Raw genomic sequence first — 17,795 nt, forward strand, 5'->3', positions numbered from 1 at the left:
GTGTGTCCTTAGCTCAAGGAGAATACGGTAGGGACTGTGTGTCCCGGGACTGGGTGTCCTTTGGTTTCAATACCAAGCCGCTCCAAACCAAATGTACAACTGTCACAGCAGTTGGAACTGGGTCATCAACAACAGTCTTCACTAAGAATCGGGTGCTAATTCCTCAACTCTTTACATTCTCTGTATTATGTGTTGATGACATTCACTGTGACTGTCTGAAGAATTTGCTGAAGACTTTCTCTGAACTTCCTCAACCCCAAATTCTTCACTTGAGTTAATCATCATCTGTATTCTGCTGCCTGCTTACTGTGCAATCTGTTTTCATAATCTTCACTCTGCAATACTGCTGTTGTGAACGATTGCACGACTGATCCTTAACTGTTTCCGCTGTAAGTTAGTCATCAGTGAGGAATTTCCTCAAAAGGAATTTCCTCAGTGATGAAATTCTAAAAATCTCCTATTCACCCCCCTCTAGTCGATATAACGCACTTTCAGAACTGAAAGCAAAAAGTAAACAAAGCAAAGTAAAAGTGAAAGTGGAGACGATAGTTGTGAATAGACCCGGGGGCCGTAGTGTTCACCACTGGCTTCTCTCATGAAAGAAAGTAGACGGTGGGTGAACGAATTACTGCCGAGCAATTGATAGAACCGCGCAAAGTCATGCGTTATCTATGGCAATGATTATATCTATAGGCATCACGTCCAAAACAAGTAGACCGGTACTTTCTGCATCTACTACTATTACTCCACACGTCGACCGCTATCGAGCATGCATCTAGGAACAGAGTAACGCCTTAAGCAAGATGACATGATGTAGATGGACAATCTCAAATCTATGATGGAAGCCCATCTTGTTACCCTTGATGGCAACAACATGATGTGTGCCTTGCTGCCCCTTCTGTCACTGGGAAAGGTCACCGCACGGTATGAACCAAAAACCAAGCACTTCTCCCATTGCAAGAATCATAGATCTAGTTGGCCAAACCAAACCCAAGACTCGGAGAGACTTACAAGGATATCAAATCATGCATATAAGAAATCAGCAAAGACTCAAATATAATTCATAGATAATCTGATCACAAATCCACAATTCATCAGATCTCGACAAACACACCGCCAAAGAGGATTACATCGGATAGATCTCCATGAAGATCATGGAGAACTTTGTATTGAAGATCCAAGAGAGAGAAGAAGCCATCTAGCTACTAACTACGGACCCGTAGGTCTGAAGTGGACTACTCACGAGTCACTGGAGAGGCGATGATGTTGATGTAGAAGCCCTCCAACTCCAAAGTCCCCTCCGGCAGGGCACCGGGAAGGGTCTCCAGATGAGATCTCGCGGAAACGGAAGCTTGCGGCGGCGGAAAAGTGCTTTCGTGGATGGCTTGATTTTTTCTGGGATTTTAGGGAATATATAGGCGAAAGAGCTAGGGCAGGGGAGCTCCAGGGGGCCACAAGCCTGGTAGCCGCCGCCCCCTGGTGGCGGCTACAGGGCTTGTGGGCCCCCTGTGGCTCTCCTGCCTTGGCCTTCAAGTCCCCCGATCTTCTTCTGTTCTGGAAAAATTTTATTTCGGGGATTTTATTCCATTTGGACTCCGTTCCAAAATCAGATCTGAAAAGAGTCAAAAACACAGAAAAACAGGAACTGACACTTGGCACTGAATTAATAAGTTAGTCCCAAAAAAGATATAAAAGGCACATAGAACATCCAAAGTTGACAAGATAACAACATGAAACCATCAAAAATTATAGATACGTTTGAGACGTATTAGAGTCCACCTCCAATCCTACTCCAAGTAGGACTCCTCTATACTTGGAATATTCCCTCTTTCCATTGGGGTTTTTTCCTTCTCCCATCTCTTGGCCGCATGGGACCTTTGGTGCTGGCGCGACCAGCCCAATAAAGGCTGGTGTTCCACCCCTAAGTCCCAAGTAGCCTCCCGGTGTGAGTGACTCCTCCCGATGGCCCACCCGACATCCCCGGTATAATACTGAAAACACGTGAAACTTTTTCGGTGAACAAAACGGGACTTCCTATATATCAACCTTTACCTCCGGACCATTCCAGAGCTCCTCGTAACGTCCGAGATCTCATCCGGGACTCCGAACATCTTTCGGTTACCAAACACACATAACTCAATAATATCAAAACGTCACCGAACCTTAAGTGTGCAGACCCTGCGGGTTCGAGTACTATGCAGACATGACGTGAGACACTCTCCAGTCAATAAACAATAGCGAAACCTGGACGCACATATTGGCTCCTACATATTCTATGAAGATCTTTATTAGTTGAACCTCTATGTCAAGGATTCAGTTAATCCCGTATGTTGTTCCCTTTGTCCTTCGGTATGTTACTTGCCCGAGATTCGATCGTCGGTATCTTTATACCTAGATAAATCTCGTTACGGGCAAGTATCTTTACTCATTTTATAATACTAGATCCCGTGACAAACTCCTTAGTCACATTGCTTGCAAGGATTATTGTGATGTTGTATTACCGAGTGGGCCCCGAGATACCTCTGCGTCATACGGAGTGATAAATCATAGTCTCGATTCATGCCAACCCAATAGACACCTTCGGAGATACCTGTAGAGCACCTTTATATTCACCAAGTTATGTTGCGATGTATGATACGCACAAGGTATTCCTCCGGTGTCCGGGATTTGCATAATCTCATGGTCATAAGAACAGATACATTAACATGTAGAAAAGAGTAGCAATAAACTGACACAGTCATATGCTACGTTCATCGTTTGGGTCTTGTCCATCACATCATTCTCCTAATGAGGTGATCCCGTTATCAAGTGACAACACTTGTTTTTGGCTAGGAAACCTTGACCATCTTTATAAATGAGCAAGTCAACTAGAGGCTCACTAGGGACAGTGTGTTGTCTATATATCCACACATGTATTTGAGTTTCCATTCAATACAATTCTAGCATGGATAATAAACGATTATCATGAACAAGGAAATATAATAATAACCAATTTATTATTGCCTCTAGGGCATATTTCCAATAGTCTCCCACTTGCACTAGAGTCAATAATCGAGTTCACATCACTATGTGATTGTAATGAGTCTAACACCCATATAGTTCTGGAGTTTGATCATGTGTTGCGTGTCAGAGAGGTCTTTAGTCAACGGGTCTGAAACATTCAGATTCGTGTGTAGTTTACAAATCTCTATGTCATACTGCAGATACTTCTACCACGTTTCACTTGGAATAGTTCCACACAACCGCTCCACTATACAAATGCGGTTTACTACTCAAAGTCATCTAGATTAGTGTCAAAGCTTGCATCAACATAACCCTTTACGACGAACTCTTTAATCACCTCCATAATCGAGAAAAATTCCTTAGTACACTAGTTACCAAGGATAACTTTGACCGCTTTTCAGTGAATCAATCCTGGATCACTCTTTGTACCCCTTGACAGACTCATGGCAAGGCACACATCAGGAGCGGTACACATCATGGCATACTTTAGAGCCTACGACTAAGGCATAGGAGATGACCTTCGTCCTTTCTCTTTCTTCTGCCGTCGTCGGGTTTTTAGTCTTACTCAAATTCACACCTTACAATACAGTCAAGAACTCCTTGTTTGACTGATCCATTTTGAACTCCTTCAAAATCTTGTCAAGGTATGTGTTCATTGAAAGTTTTACCAAGCGTCTTGATCTATCTCCATAGATCTTGATGCTCAACATTCAAGCAGGCTTAATCAGGTTTTCCTTTGAAAAATTCCTTTCAAGCAACCCTATATGCTTTCCGGAAATTCTATATCATTTCCGATCAACAATATGTCAACTACATATACGCATCAGATATTCTATAGTGCTCCGACTCACTTTCTTGTAAATACAAGTTTCTCATAAACTTTGTATAAACCCAAAAGCTTTGATCACTCATCAAAGTACTTATTCCAACTCCGAGATGCTTGCGTCAGTCCATAGAAGTACCGCTGGAGCTTGCATACTTGTTACATCCTTAGGATCGACAAAACATTGTGGTTGTATCACATACAACCTTTCCCCAGGGAAACCATCGAGGAAACAATGACGTCCATCTGCAAGATTTCATAATAAATAATACACCAACTGCTAACATAATACCAACAGACTTTAGCATCCCTACGAGTGAGAAAGTCTCATCGTAGTCAACTCTTTGAACTTGTCAGAAAATTCTTTGCGACAAGTCGAGCTTTCTTAATGGTGACTTTTCACCAACAACGTCTGTCTTCCTTTTAAAGATCCACTTCTATTTAATAGCCTTACGACCATCAAATAGTTCTTCCAAAGTCTACACTTTGTTTTCATACATGGATCCTACCTAGGATTTCATGGCGTCCAGCCGTTCGTCGGAATCCAGGCTTACCATCGCTTCTCCATAGCTCGTAGGTTCATTGTTGCCCAGCAACATGACCTCCAAGAAATGATTACCATACCACTCTGGAGTAGTACGTTTCCTTGTCGACCTACGAGGTTTGGTAGTAACTTGATCCGAAGCTTCATGATCACCATCATTAGCTTTCTACTTCAACTAGTGTAGGTGCCACAGGAACATCTTCTTGCGCCCTGCTACTCATTGGTTCAAGTGACGGCTCAATAACCTCATCAAGTTTCCACCATCCTCCCACTAAATTCTTTTGAGAGAAACTTTTTCTCAAGAAATAACCCGTTTCTAGAAACAAACACTTTGCTTCCGGATCTAAGATACGAGGTATACCCAACTGTTTTGGGTGTCCTATGAAGATGCATTTATCCGCTTTGGGTTCGAGCTTATTAGGCTGAAACTTTTCCACATAAGCGTCGCAACCCCAAACTTTTAAGAAACAACAACTTAGGTTTCTCCAAACCATAGTTCATACAGTGTCATCTCAACGGAATCACGTGGTGTGCTATTTAAAGTGAATGTGGTTGTCTCTAATGCCTAACCCCAAAACGATAGTGGTGATTCAATAAGAGACATCATAGTATGCACCATATACAATAGGGTGCAGCTATGACGTTTGGACACACCATCATATCATGGTGTTCTAGGTGGCATTAGTTGTGAAACAATTTCCACATTATCATAAATGTGTACAAACTCGCAACTCAGATATTCATGCCCACGATCATATCGTAGACATTTTATCCTCTTGTCACGACAATCTTCAACTTCACTCTGAAATTACTTGAACCTTTCAATAATTTAGACTTGTGTTTCATCAAGTAAATATACCAGTATCTACTCAAATCATTTGTGAAGTAAGAACATAATGATATCCACCGCGTGCCTAGGTACTCACTGGACTCCATACATCAAAATGTATTACTTCCAACAAGTTACTTTCTTGTTCCATCTCACTTGAAAACGAGGCCTTCAGTCATCTTGACAATGTGGCATGTTTTTCATGTCTCAAGTGATTCAAAATCAAGTGAGTCCAAACGATCCATATGTATGGAGTTTCTTCATGCGTTTACACCAATAGACATGGTTCGCATGTCTCAAACATTTCAAAAACGAGTGAGTCCATAGATCCATCAGTATGGAGCTTCTTCATGTGTTTTATACCAATATGAATCAAGCGGCGGTGCCACAAGTAAGTGGTACTATCATTACTACTTTGTATATTTTGGTATCAAATATTATGAACATGTGTAATACTACGATCAAGATTCAATAAACCATTCATATTAGGTGCATGACCATTGAAGGTATTATTCAAGTGAACCGAATAACCATTATTCTCTTCATATGAATAACCTTATTGCAATAAACACTATCCAATCATGTTCATGTTGAACGCAAACACCTAACAACATTTAGGTTCAACACTAATCTCAAAAGTAGAGGGAGCGTGCGATGGTGATCACATCAACTTTGGCTAGTCTCCATTTAGCTACTCTCCGTTTATTTTGTAGCTTTTATTTCGAGTTACTAACACTTAGCAACCGAACCAGTATCTAATACCACGGTGCTACTAGGACTACTAGTACGGTACACATCAATATCATGTATATCCAATATACTTTCGACAACTTTGCCAGCCTTCTCATCTACCAAGTATCAAGGGTAGTGCTGCTTCAATGACTGTTCCCCACATATTAGAAGCACTTAGTCTCGGGTTCGAGTTCAAACTTGGGTTTCTTCACTAGAGCGGCAACTAGTTTTCCATTCATGAAGTATCCCTTCTTGCCCTTGCCCTTCTCGAAACTAGTGGTTTCACTAACCATCAACAATTGATGCTCCTACTTGATTTCTACCTTCGCGGTGTCAAACATCGCGAATAACTCAGGGATCATCATCTCTATCCCTGACATGTTTTAGTTCATCACGAAGCTCAATAGCTTGATGACAGTGACTTTGGAGAACTATATCAATCACTATCTTATCTGGAAGATCAACTCCCACTAGATTCAAGCGATTATAATACTCACACAATCTGAGCACATACTCAACGATTGAGCTTTTCTCCCTTACTTCGCAGGCAAAGAATCTTGTCAGATGTCTCATACCTCTTAATGTGGGCACGAGCCTGAAATCCCAATTTCAGCTCTTGGAACATCTCATATGTTCCATGACGTTCAAAACATCTTCGGCGCCTCAATTCTAAGTCGTTAAGCATTACACACTGAACTATCACGTAGTCATCAAAAACGTGTTTGTCAGATGTTCATAACATCCACAAACTATGCTTGGGGTTCAGCACACTGAGCGGAGCCTTAAGGACATAAGCCTTCTGCTTAGCAATGAGGACAATTCTTAGTTTACGAACCCAGTCCGCATAATTGCTACTATCATCTTTCAACTAAGTTTTCTCTAGGAATATATCAAAACAGTAGAGCTACAGTGCAAGCTACAACATAATTTGCAAAGACATTTTTGACTATGTTCATGATAATAAGTTCAATTAATCATATTACTTAAGAACTCCCACTCAAATTGACATCCCTCTAGTCATTCGAGTGGTACATGATCCAAGTTCACTAACTCAAGTACGATCATCACGTGAGTTGAGTTTAGCTCCAATGGTGAACATCTCCATGTTGATCATATCCACTATATTACTCATGCTCGACCTTTCAGTCTATTGTGTTCTGAGGCCATGTCTGTACATGCTAGGCTCGTCAAGTTTAACCCGAGTGTTCCGCGTGTGCAACTATTTTGCATCCGTTGTATGTGAACGTAGAGTCTATCACGCCCGATCGTCATGTGGTGTCTCAAAACGGCGAACTATCACAACGGTGCACAGTCAGGGAGAACACAATTTTATCTTGAAATTTTAGTGAGGGATCACATTATAATGCTACAGCCGTCCTAAGCAAAATAAGGTGCATAAAAGGATTAACATCACACGCAAATCATAAGTGACATTATATGGCCATGGACTTGTGCTTCTTGATCTCCATCACCAAAGCACCAACATGATCTCCATCGTCATAGGCGCCACACCATGATCTCCATCATCATGATATCCATCATTGTGCTGCCATCGAGGTTGTCGCGCTCACTATGATGTTTCTACTAAAGCTACTACTAGCGATAAAGCAAAGCATCTCCAAACGCAAAATAATTTAAGACAACCCTATGGCTCACGTCGGTTGCCGTAGCAATGACGTGCAAGTCGATATTTAACTATTACAACATGATCATCTCATACATCCAATATATCATATCAAGTCTTTGGCCATATCACATCACATGCATACCCTGCAAAAACAAGTTAGACGTCCTGTAATTTGTTGTTGCAAATTTTACGTGGCTGCTATGGGTATCTAGTATGATCACATCTTACTTACGCAAAGCCACAACAGTGATGTGCAAATTTCTATTTAACCTTGTCCAAGGACCACCTCGGTCAAATCTGATTCAACTAAAGTTGAATAAATAATCACCCGTCTGTCATATTTATGCAACAAGTTGCATGTTAGTCGATGAAACCGGTCTTTCGTAAGCATAGGAGTAATGTTGGTCCGGGCCGCTTCAATCCAACAATAGCGCCGAATCAAGAAAAGACTAAGGATGGCAGAAAACTGAACATCAACACCAGCAAACTCTTTTGTGTTCTAATCGAGATATCATCTACGCATGAACCTAGATCATGATGCCACTGTTGGGGAACGTAGCATGGGAAACAAAAAAATCCGACGCACACACAAGACCTATCAATGGTGATGATCATCTATGAGAGGGGAGAGTGCATCTACATACCCTTGTAGATTGCTAAGCGGAAGCGTATATAAGGCGGTTGATGTAGTGGAACATCTTCGTGATCGAAATTGCAGCCCGTCCTGCGATCTCATCACGATCTGTCCCGCGATCCCATCACGATCCATCCCAATCTAGTGCTGAACGGACGACACCTTCGCGTTTAGCACACGTACAGCTCGATGACAATCACCGCCTTCTTGATCCAAAAAGAGGGGAGGAGAGGTAGATGAGTTCTCCAACACGACGGCGTGGTGGTGGTGATGGTGAAGTAATCCAGCAGGGCTTCGCCAAGCTCTACGGAACTAATCTAGAGGAGAAAACGATCTAGAGAGAGAGGGCAGCCATGGCTTATTAGGGTTAGGGCTGCCTCTAAATCCTCTAGTATATATAGGAGGGAGGGAGGGGAGTAGGCAGCCAAAAGCCCTCTAAGGGGTTTGGCCGAAGGTGGAGGTGGAGGAGTCCACCTCCAATACTACTGCAAGTAGGACTCCTCTCGACTTGGAATATTCCCCTCTTTCCTTTGGGTTTTTTCCTTCTCCCACCTCTTGGCCGCAAGGGCCTTTTGGGGATGGCTCGGCCAGCCCACTAAAGGTTGTTGTGCCACCCCTAAGGCCCAAGTAGCCTCCCGGTGTGAGTGACCCCTCCCGATGGCCCACCCGGCATCACCGGTACAATACCGAAAACACCCGAAACTTTTTCGGTGACCAAAATGGGACTTCCTATATATCAGTCTTTACCTCCGGACCATTCCGAAGCTCCTCATGACGTCCGAGATCTCATCCAGGACTCTGAACAACTTTCAGTTACCAAACACACATAACTCAATAATACCAAAACGTCACAGAATCTTAAGTGTGCAGACCCTGCGGGTTTGAGAACTATGCAGACATGACCTGAGACACTCTCCGGTCGATAACCAATAGCAGGACCTGGATGCCCATATTGGCTCCTACATATTCTACGAAGATATTTATCGGTTGAACCTCTATGTCAAGGATTCAGATAATCCCATATAACATTCCCTTTGTCCTTCGGTATGTTACTTGCCCAAGATTCGATCGACGGTATCTCTATAACTATTGGAATCTCATTACCGGAAAGTCTCTTTACTCGTTTCGTAATACAAAATCCCGTGGCTAACTCTTTACTCACAATGCTTGCAAGGCTTGTTGTGGTGTTGTATTACCGAGTGGGCCCCAAGATACCTCTCCGTCATACGGAGTGAAAAATCCGAGTCTTGATCCATGCCAACTCAACGGACACCTTTGGAGATACTTGTAGATGACCTTTATAGTCACCCAGTTATGTTGCAACGTTTGATACACACAAAGTATTCTTCCGGTGTCGAGCCCCCGGGACGCGCGTAGCAAGCGACATCCATGGAGCAGGTGAAGTCGGAGCAAAACTGGAGCGGGACAGTGGCTGCGCACCCCTACCTGGCGTGCCAAATGTCGGAATCGGGGATCCGCGGACCGAAGGAAAGGTTCGAACACTCGGGTGCGCTCGCTCTCCTATCCTGTTCTACCTGCGGCTCCACGGCGACTCTCCGATGGCACGAGTTAGGAAGACGAGCTGAAACACACGGCAGTTTACCCACGTTCGGGCCACCTCGTGGTGTAAAACCCTACTCCTACTTGTGGTGGGATTGCTTGAGGAGGAAGACAAGTACAAAGGTGGGTTCTTTCCCTAGCCGGGGTTGAGGTTGGATCCCCTTCTACGGAGGCCAGACCTCTCCTATATATTGGCCTTGGTCCTCTTCCCCCGAAAACATTGGCGGGAAGGGTCACCACAACAACCATTTTTGAAAGGGGACACGACTGCAGTCCGCCCATGACAAAGGTGGTCTTCGCCCACAAAAGCTTCTCTTCATGACGTGCTGGTGGGTTCGGGGATGACCTCCGTCCTGTCGTGCCCTAGCTTTAGCCTCCTTGCACCGAACGTGAAACCTTTGGGAGTCACTTCGGGAGCACGCCAACTGTCCCCAGCTTACTTAGAACGGAAAGAGAAACCCTCCCCGTACGCGCCCGCTGGCGCCGCTCCTGTGTCGCCTGTACAGCTTGCCTCATCAATGTGAAGGAGCTGGGTCACGGGACCCTACTAAAACGCCCTCGGTGGCCCACTCTGCGAGGGTCTTAGGGGAAAACCTTGCGACGAACGCTCTTCCGAGGCCCTTGGCGGCGATCTTCAAGCGCTCGCCTCGCAAGGGTCCTCCTTATTGGGCTCGCTGATGGGCCGAACCAGGATTATCCTGCCGCGTCACGCTCGAGGCCGCAGGCCGACGGCCCTGGGTACCCCCGGTCCCAGGGGCCTGACAGGTAGTACCCCTATCCTACCCGTTAAGTCATGGGTAGGGTATGGGTATAGCCTTGTATCCGCGGATATATCCATACCCTATTCACTTGTGAACTAATGTTAAGTTATTGCCAATTAATCATTAATTTTTCATACCCGTCTATTCCTATTGACTTATGGGTATGCTCTGATTTCTAAATTTTGATAGTGGTCATGTACTCATCTGTCTATTATTGAGGTGAGATAATTCATTTTTGTGTCAAATGTGTTATCGATGAGTGTAAAATTGTGAACAACTTGTGTACTATTCGTTCTATCCGTCGGGTATCCAATATTTATGGATACCCGTCTGGTATGGATATGGGTAAGTTTTATACCCGTGGATACGGATATGTGTAGAATTTTATACTCACTAACTATACGAGTATGGATAGAATTTTGTACCAACTGACTATACGGATATGGATATAATATTGCTCTATCCTGCCCATTACCATCCTTGATTAAGGAGTGTGTTGAATAATAAATGGGCTTGGACCCACATGTAAAATAATTCCTGATTTAAAAAAAAATCCTAGTCCTTCGTTCATAAATAAATATATAATGTTCCAACTTTTTTGAATCGAATGTATATAGGCTCGTTCTAATCTGTTTGTTCATTCGTTTTGGTCCATATATAGTCCATATTAAAATATTCAAATATCTTATATTTGTTGTTTTGGTGACATTCCTATATTTGTGAACTTAGGGAGTATATAGGTTCATGACTTGGTGTGAAATATAGTACCGCCCCAAATTTATAGAAGGGTCGATACCAATGTGGAAATTATCTTATGCACATCATACTGAAGCTTGAAAAAAGAAGTGGTACACGCGTGTTTCTCAGCCGCTTCATCCTCACACGCGCATCATATTTTATGAGCGAGTCAGATCAGCTCAGACCTATGTCATGTGTACGTTTTAATTATGCCGGACTGGAATGAATAATTAATTGACAATTAGTTATGGATCACTTATAGACATGTTATGAACCGTCACATCTTGGGATGTTGCCGACTTTTCTTCACGCTGTTATTGCTTTTGACAGTTTCGCAACATTGATCGCATGCACGGCTATACGGGAGAGCAGGGCTCCGAGACCACTCCCTTTATGATCCTGCATTAGGATAAAGAGATAAATTTTTTGATGAGCGTCTCTACACGACTGCTCAATATTGCTCGTCTTTGTTCTCTACTTTGACTACGTCCCGAACTCTCAGCCATCGCCATCAATGACATGACCGATGCTGGGAAGAAGGTAGTTGAAGCCTCTCTTGCCAATGCCTCGATTTTGACCTTTCCAACTAATTCGTATGATCCATTCATCCCTATATTATTAGTTTATGTGTTTACAACACTTAATGCATTCAGAGATATGCATGTTCTATGTGTGGTACACACTCCCATGTTTTACTATACAATTAGTACTGCTAGTGCCATCATCATTATTTATTATAGTATAAATTAGTCAAAAACAGGTTATTTTACCCGATAATCCAAAAAATTATGTTTATATAATTTTTATTCAAGGTTTTGCTGTTACATTAAAACTAAAACCGTTCACGGTGTCCACCCTAATTACGAGTTGACCAACCAAAAGTACTATATGGCACACTCATCGAATATGCTCTTGGTCGTGTACATGAATACATAACCAAAAAATGGGACTAACAAAAGGTAAAAAATAACAAAAAGATTAAAATAGGAATGAGAAAATGGATAAGAAAAAGAAACAAAAACAATCTGAGTATTTTTTTTTATGTTCATTTTCTATTTTTACTTTTCATTCCATTTATTTTTCTTTTTTCCAATCATGAATTATTTTATAAATCAAGGGAATTTTTATAAAAGTGTGAACATTTTCAGATTTGCAAAAATATTTTAAATATTTATGAACATTTCCGAATCCGTGCACATTTTATACAAATTCATGAGTATTTTCAAGAATTGCAAACTTTTTTATGAAACTCATGAAAATTTATTGAATAGCAAAAAGTTTTTGAATCTACAAAGAATTATTGTTATTGGTGAACAATGTTTTAAATTCACCATCATTTTTTTACAATTTTTTTGCAATGCATGGACATTTTTCAAATTCATGAACATGTTTTTGAATCAGCCAATATGTTTCGAATCGGTGAGTTTCTTTTGTATTTCAATAATATTTTTGAATTTAGTAAACTATTTTTAATTCATGAACACTTGTTCAAATTCTCAAACATTTTTTGTATGCACAAAGAATTTTAAAAATCATGAACTTTTATAATTTCGCAACATTGTTTTTCAAAATGCTGAACATGATTTGAATATGCGAACCTTTTTGAATCATTGAACATTTATAATTTTTTTAACTTTCTGGAAATTCCATATTTCTGAAAGAAAAAAACATAAACAGAAAAGGAAAAACACATGGGTCGGGCCAAAAAAGGGCGTGCAGAGGGAAGAGGGCTGCTCGTTGGAGGTGTCCCCTGGACAATAGCCTACTCGGAAGCAGCCGCTGCCCGCAGGACTCGGAGCCCGAGTTGGTGGTGGAGCCCACCTCGAACTCCGCGCTCTCGTCAATATAACCCAACCGACCCACAGGATCCACCGTCTCGCCACCGAATCCCGATATTTATTTTTCTTGCGTTCCAGTCCCCAGGCTTCGAGTTATTTCCTAGCCTGGTGCTCGCTCGTCTCGCGCGGCGGCGGCGTAGGAGGGTTTGCGTCGGCTCTCTTGCGAGCTAGGGTTTCGAGGTTTAGGGCTAGGGGAGAGATGGAGGAGGTGACGGAGGGAGTCAAGAACCTGGCCGTGACGGAGCCGCACAAGAAGAACCGGATCCAGGTCTCCAACACCAAGAAGCCGCTATTCTTCTATGTCAACCTCGCCAAGGTGAATCCCTTTTCTCTCCGCTTCTTGGACCTTTGATCCGCACCGGGTTCTGGTCTAATAACCTCGGAAAGTGCCTTCTAATCTCGTCTTATCTATTGATTCCTGCGCTTTGTTTTATTTTTATTTTAGAACACGCTTGGATTAGATTTGCCCCTTTCTGTTGTGGAATTTGCGTTCTGCCGATTGATACGGTTTATTTTGATGCATCGATTTAGTTTTGTGATGTTTTTGTTGGTGAAATCGGAAGCTAATGTTGTTGTGGTGATGATTTTGCAGAGGTACATGCAGATGCATAACGAGGTGGAACTCTCCGCCCTCGGCATGGGTAAGCTCCTCTGCCCTTCAGGATTATTATTCCAACTGTATGGTACTGTATGTACTAGGGTACTAGCTATTAGTAATGGCTGCTGTGTTGCTGCAATGAAGCGCTCATTGGCTTAGAGCCGATTATATAAGCATTCCTCATCATGATTTGTTTTAGTTTTAGTTTTAGGTATGACCAAAATATGCATTGGGTGTTTTGATGTCATGTCGTAAGTTTAATTTTCAGCATTCATGCTGATTGTCCCAGCTCATGGTTGGTTAGTGTTCTTGCAAGTCCTTTGGAAGGGTCAGTCAATTCTAATGACTTCTGAAACTAATATTTGATAGTGTTGTCTCTTACATGTGCTGTGTTACTGATTATGCGTTTTGAACCGTCGGATTGCCTTAATTTCTTACTTGAGATGTCATATTGTTATATGCAGTTATTTATCCAGATGCAACTAAGAATCACCGTAGTTATTTTTTTACCAGCTTATCTGTGTTGCTTTGGCTGTCGTTGTGTTCTTATCTTGTCAATCCTACTATTTGGAAATTTATATGGTCAAAGTTACATTCATTTAACATCACAAAATTAATTCATTGTTCGGCTGTTCATCTGATGCACTTTTATGTCAAAGCCAACAAATGACAGTTTATTTGTATCCTTTCCTTTACTCAGTCCGCTCATTGATTCTTTGTTATGGTGCTTGTGAAATGTGAACTGATGAATCTCTTGTTTATCCTTTCAGCTATCGCCACTGTGGTGACGGTTGCTGAAATTCTTAAAAATAATGGCCTTGCTGTTGAAAAGAGTAAGACTTATGTTTCCTTGTTTGTAAACCATCTTTGTAATTTCGTTCTCTCTAGTTACTCAAATCAATTAAAATGCTTGCAGAGATCATGACATCAACTGTTGATGTCAACGATGAATCAAGGGGCCGCCCGATGCAGAAGGCTAAGGTTAGATTTCTTCCTTGGTTCCCATGAACGACACCAGATAGCAGTGTTTTAGAACACCATATGCCAATGTTTGCTGATCCTTGAAACCGTTTCTACACCAGATTGAAATAGTGCTCGGCAAGACCGAGAACTTCGATGAGCTGATGGCTGCTGCCGCGGAGGAGAGGGAAGTGGCAGCTGCCGAGGACGGCGAGGAGCAGGCCTAATAAACTATTTTGAGTCGGCTGTTGTAGCTTTTATTTAGTACTTGCTGCTAGGTTGTGTTAAATCTTCTCTTGGCCAGCAAGAGATAGGTACTTGTGTAATCAAAGAGTTCTTCGTATTTGATTTGTTCCTGTGGTAGTTTATGTTCATGGTATGCTGGTTCACTCGCATGATATTCGTTTTATTATGTGGTATATACTTTAGTTTTTTGTGCCGTGTATAATGATCAACCTTGTGTTGACGCCTAGCTTTCGTAGAGAATACAAAAAACCTGCCTGACACAATAGGACTGAAAATCATTTCTCTTGTTTGTTTGGGAATACTGGACACGAAGTTTAACTCATCAGCTTGTCCGCAAATCATATTGTGAGTGAGTCCATTTGGACAACAGGTAAATAGTTCATCGCTATATTTAGTCTGATTCAATCAACACGTCTAGTTCTAATTTAGACGTGCATCAGGTTTTCACCAGGGCATTATAACTTGACCTAGCACATTAGTAGCATAATTTAGCAACTACTCCCTCTGCTCCAAAATTATTGTGGTGTTTTTGAAGTAAACCAAGACAATAATTTTGGAACGGAGGATAAGGGTGTGTATAATGATGCTATCTTAGCTCCATGTGGAATAAATTTTAAGGTGGAGGAGGGAGGTGTTTGAAGTACATGTGAAATAAATTTTAAGGTGGAGGAGGGAGGTGTTTGAAGTAGAACGAGAGACAAGATAAAAGATGTAAAGTGAATCGTTGTCTTTATTGATGATTGAGTATAATTATATATAGCCTTGTGGGGATACATTCAACAGACGCGATGGTCCGAAGAGACATGATCCATGCATGTCGGTTAGGGATACTGGAGATTCTCTTAAATTAACATATGGGTCAATTAAATCTCAACAATTTCCCTAATCTACGCTATTCATCTTAAAAGCTCCTTCAAAATCCTATGAAAAAAATATGAGGAGTATAATATTTGATATGTTACCAAAACTCTTTCAAACCCAGTGGGATAAATAAGGAGAAAATGCTGTAAAATATAATAGTTGTTGTCTTCCTTAACTCAATATGTATGAACCATAGAGTTTAGAGGACAATAAATATATCATATATACTTTTCTAAAAACGGGAAAACAAAAAGTAGGACATATGATCTTACGTTGATATTACCTCATTAAAAACCCTGATAAGAACTTGTATAGTAACTTATGAAGGAAAAAAAGTATAACATGATGCATTAAACAAGAATAATTCAGGAAGATACTTCCCTTGATTCTTGCAAATTTCAAAGCCGTCACATCCAATTTCATGAACATATTTCTGAAATATAAAAGTTAATGGAGACTTCGTGAGAAAACCAGTCACATGATTTGATTTACAAGATATGCATATAGCGATGTTGCTTATTACGTAACCTGTTTGCATCCGGGCAACACAAAAAATATTATCATTGAGATAATGGTTGGTGGATGTAGCCATGAGGTCTGTTTCAAAGACTCTTCATGAGAGAGCTACCACACCTAGTAGGAACACTAAGCTTCTCTATGATTTGACATAACGGGGATCTGATGAATGTATTCAATGATATTGGTGTTCAGATTTCTCTGAAACTTGAAAAATCAGGACAAGATGTTTGGTGCCTTTGAAGATATCGATAGAATACCATAATGTATGAATGAAGGTGGTCAAGGCGTAGTAACAAGCGGTATTTTGGTTTACCCAATTCTTCATTTTAAACTCCATCATTTAGATGATTACATGTGTCGTCATTGCAGACACACAAACATGGGTAATCATCATTGTAGGAGTAATCCTCGTGTATAAAGAACTCACTACGTCGGTTCTACCATTTGTACCGACAACAATAAGTCGTATGGTGACTTACCAATTTTTTACACAATGTATTGTTGGAAATATGCCCTAGAGGAAATAATACAATAGTTATTATTATATTTCCTGTTTCAAGATAATCGTCTATTATCCATGCTAGAATTTTATTGAATGTAACACAAATACATGTGTGGATATATAGACAAAACAATGTCCCTAGTGAGCCTCTAGTTGACTAGCTTGTTGATCAAGATGGTTAAGATTTCCTAACCATAGACAAGTGTTGTCATTTGATAACGGGATCACATCATTAGGAGAATGATGTCATGGACAAGACCCGAACTATAAACGTAGCATGTGATCGTGTTATTTTGTTGCTATTGTTTTCTACATGTCAAGTATACATTCCTATGACCATGAGATTATGTAACTCACTGACACCGTATGAATGCCTTGTGTGTATCAAACGTCACAATGTAACCTCATGACTATAAAGGTGCTCTACAGGTATCTCCGAAGGTGTACGTTGAGTTAGCATGGATCAAGACTGCGATTTTCCACTCAGTATGATGGAGAGGTATCTTGGGGCCCACTAGGTAATACAACATCACAAACAAGCCTTGCAAGCAATGTGACTAAAGAGTTAGCCACGTGATCTTGTATTACGGAACGAGTAAATAGACTTGCCGGTAACAAGATTGAAATAGGTATGGAGATACCGACAATCGAATCTCGGGCAAGTAGCATACCGAAGGACAAAGGGAATGATATACGGGATTAACTGAATCCTTGACATAGAGGTTCAACCGATAAGATCTTCGTAGAATATGTAGGATCCAATATGGGCATCCAGGTCCCGCTATTGGGTATTGACCGAAGAGTGTCTCGGTCATGTCTACATAGTTCTTGAACCCGCAGTGTCTGCACACTTAAGGTTCGGTGACGTTTCGGTATAGTTGAATTATTGATGTTGGTAACCGAAGGTTGTTCGGAGTCCCGAATGAGATCCATGACGTCACAAGGGTTTCCGAAATGGTCCGGAGACGAAGATTGCTATATAGGAAGTATCCATTTGGCTTCCGGAAGGTTTTCGGGCAT

At 41.5% G+C, this 17,795-nt stretch overlaps 1 protein-coding gene across 1 annotated transcript; it reads left to right on the forward strand.

Moving 5' to 3' along the window:
* The first annotated feature begins 13,120 nt into the window (after positions 1-13,120).
* On the forward strand, positions 13,121-15,075 carry LOC123410214 (uncharacterized protein At2g34160-like). Its single transcript, XM_045103120.1, has 5 exons — positions 13,121-13,405; positions 13,682-13,730; positions 14,458-14,520; positions 14,604-14,668; positions 14,770-15,075. Exons 1-5 carry the CDS (start codon positions 13,289-13,291, stop codon positions 14,872-14,874), a joined length of 399 nt encoding a protein of 132 aa, XP_044959055.1. The 5' UTR covers positions 13,121-13,288; the 3' UTR covers positions 14,875-15,075.
* Positions 15,076-17,795: the final 2,720 nt, after the last annotated feature.

The sequence above is a fragment of the Hordeum vulgare genome, chromosome 7H (assembly GCF_904849725.1).
Source record: "Hordeum vulgare subsp. vulgare chromosome 7H, MorexV3_pseudomolecules_assembly, whole genome shotgun sequence".
Taxonomy (NCBI): domain Eukaryota; kingdom Viridiplantae; phylum Streptophyta; class Magnoliopsida; order Poales; family Poaceae; genus Hordeum; species Hordeum vulgare.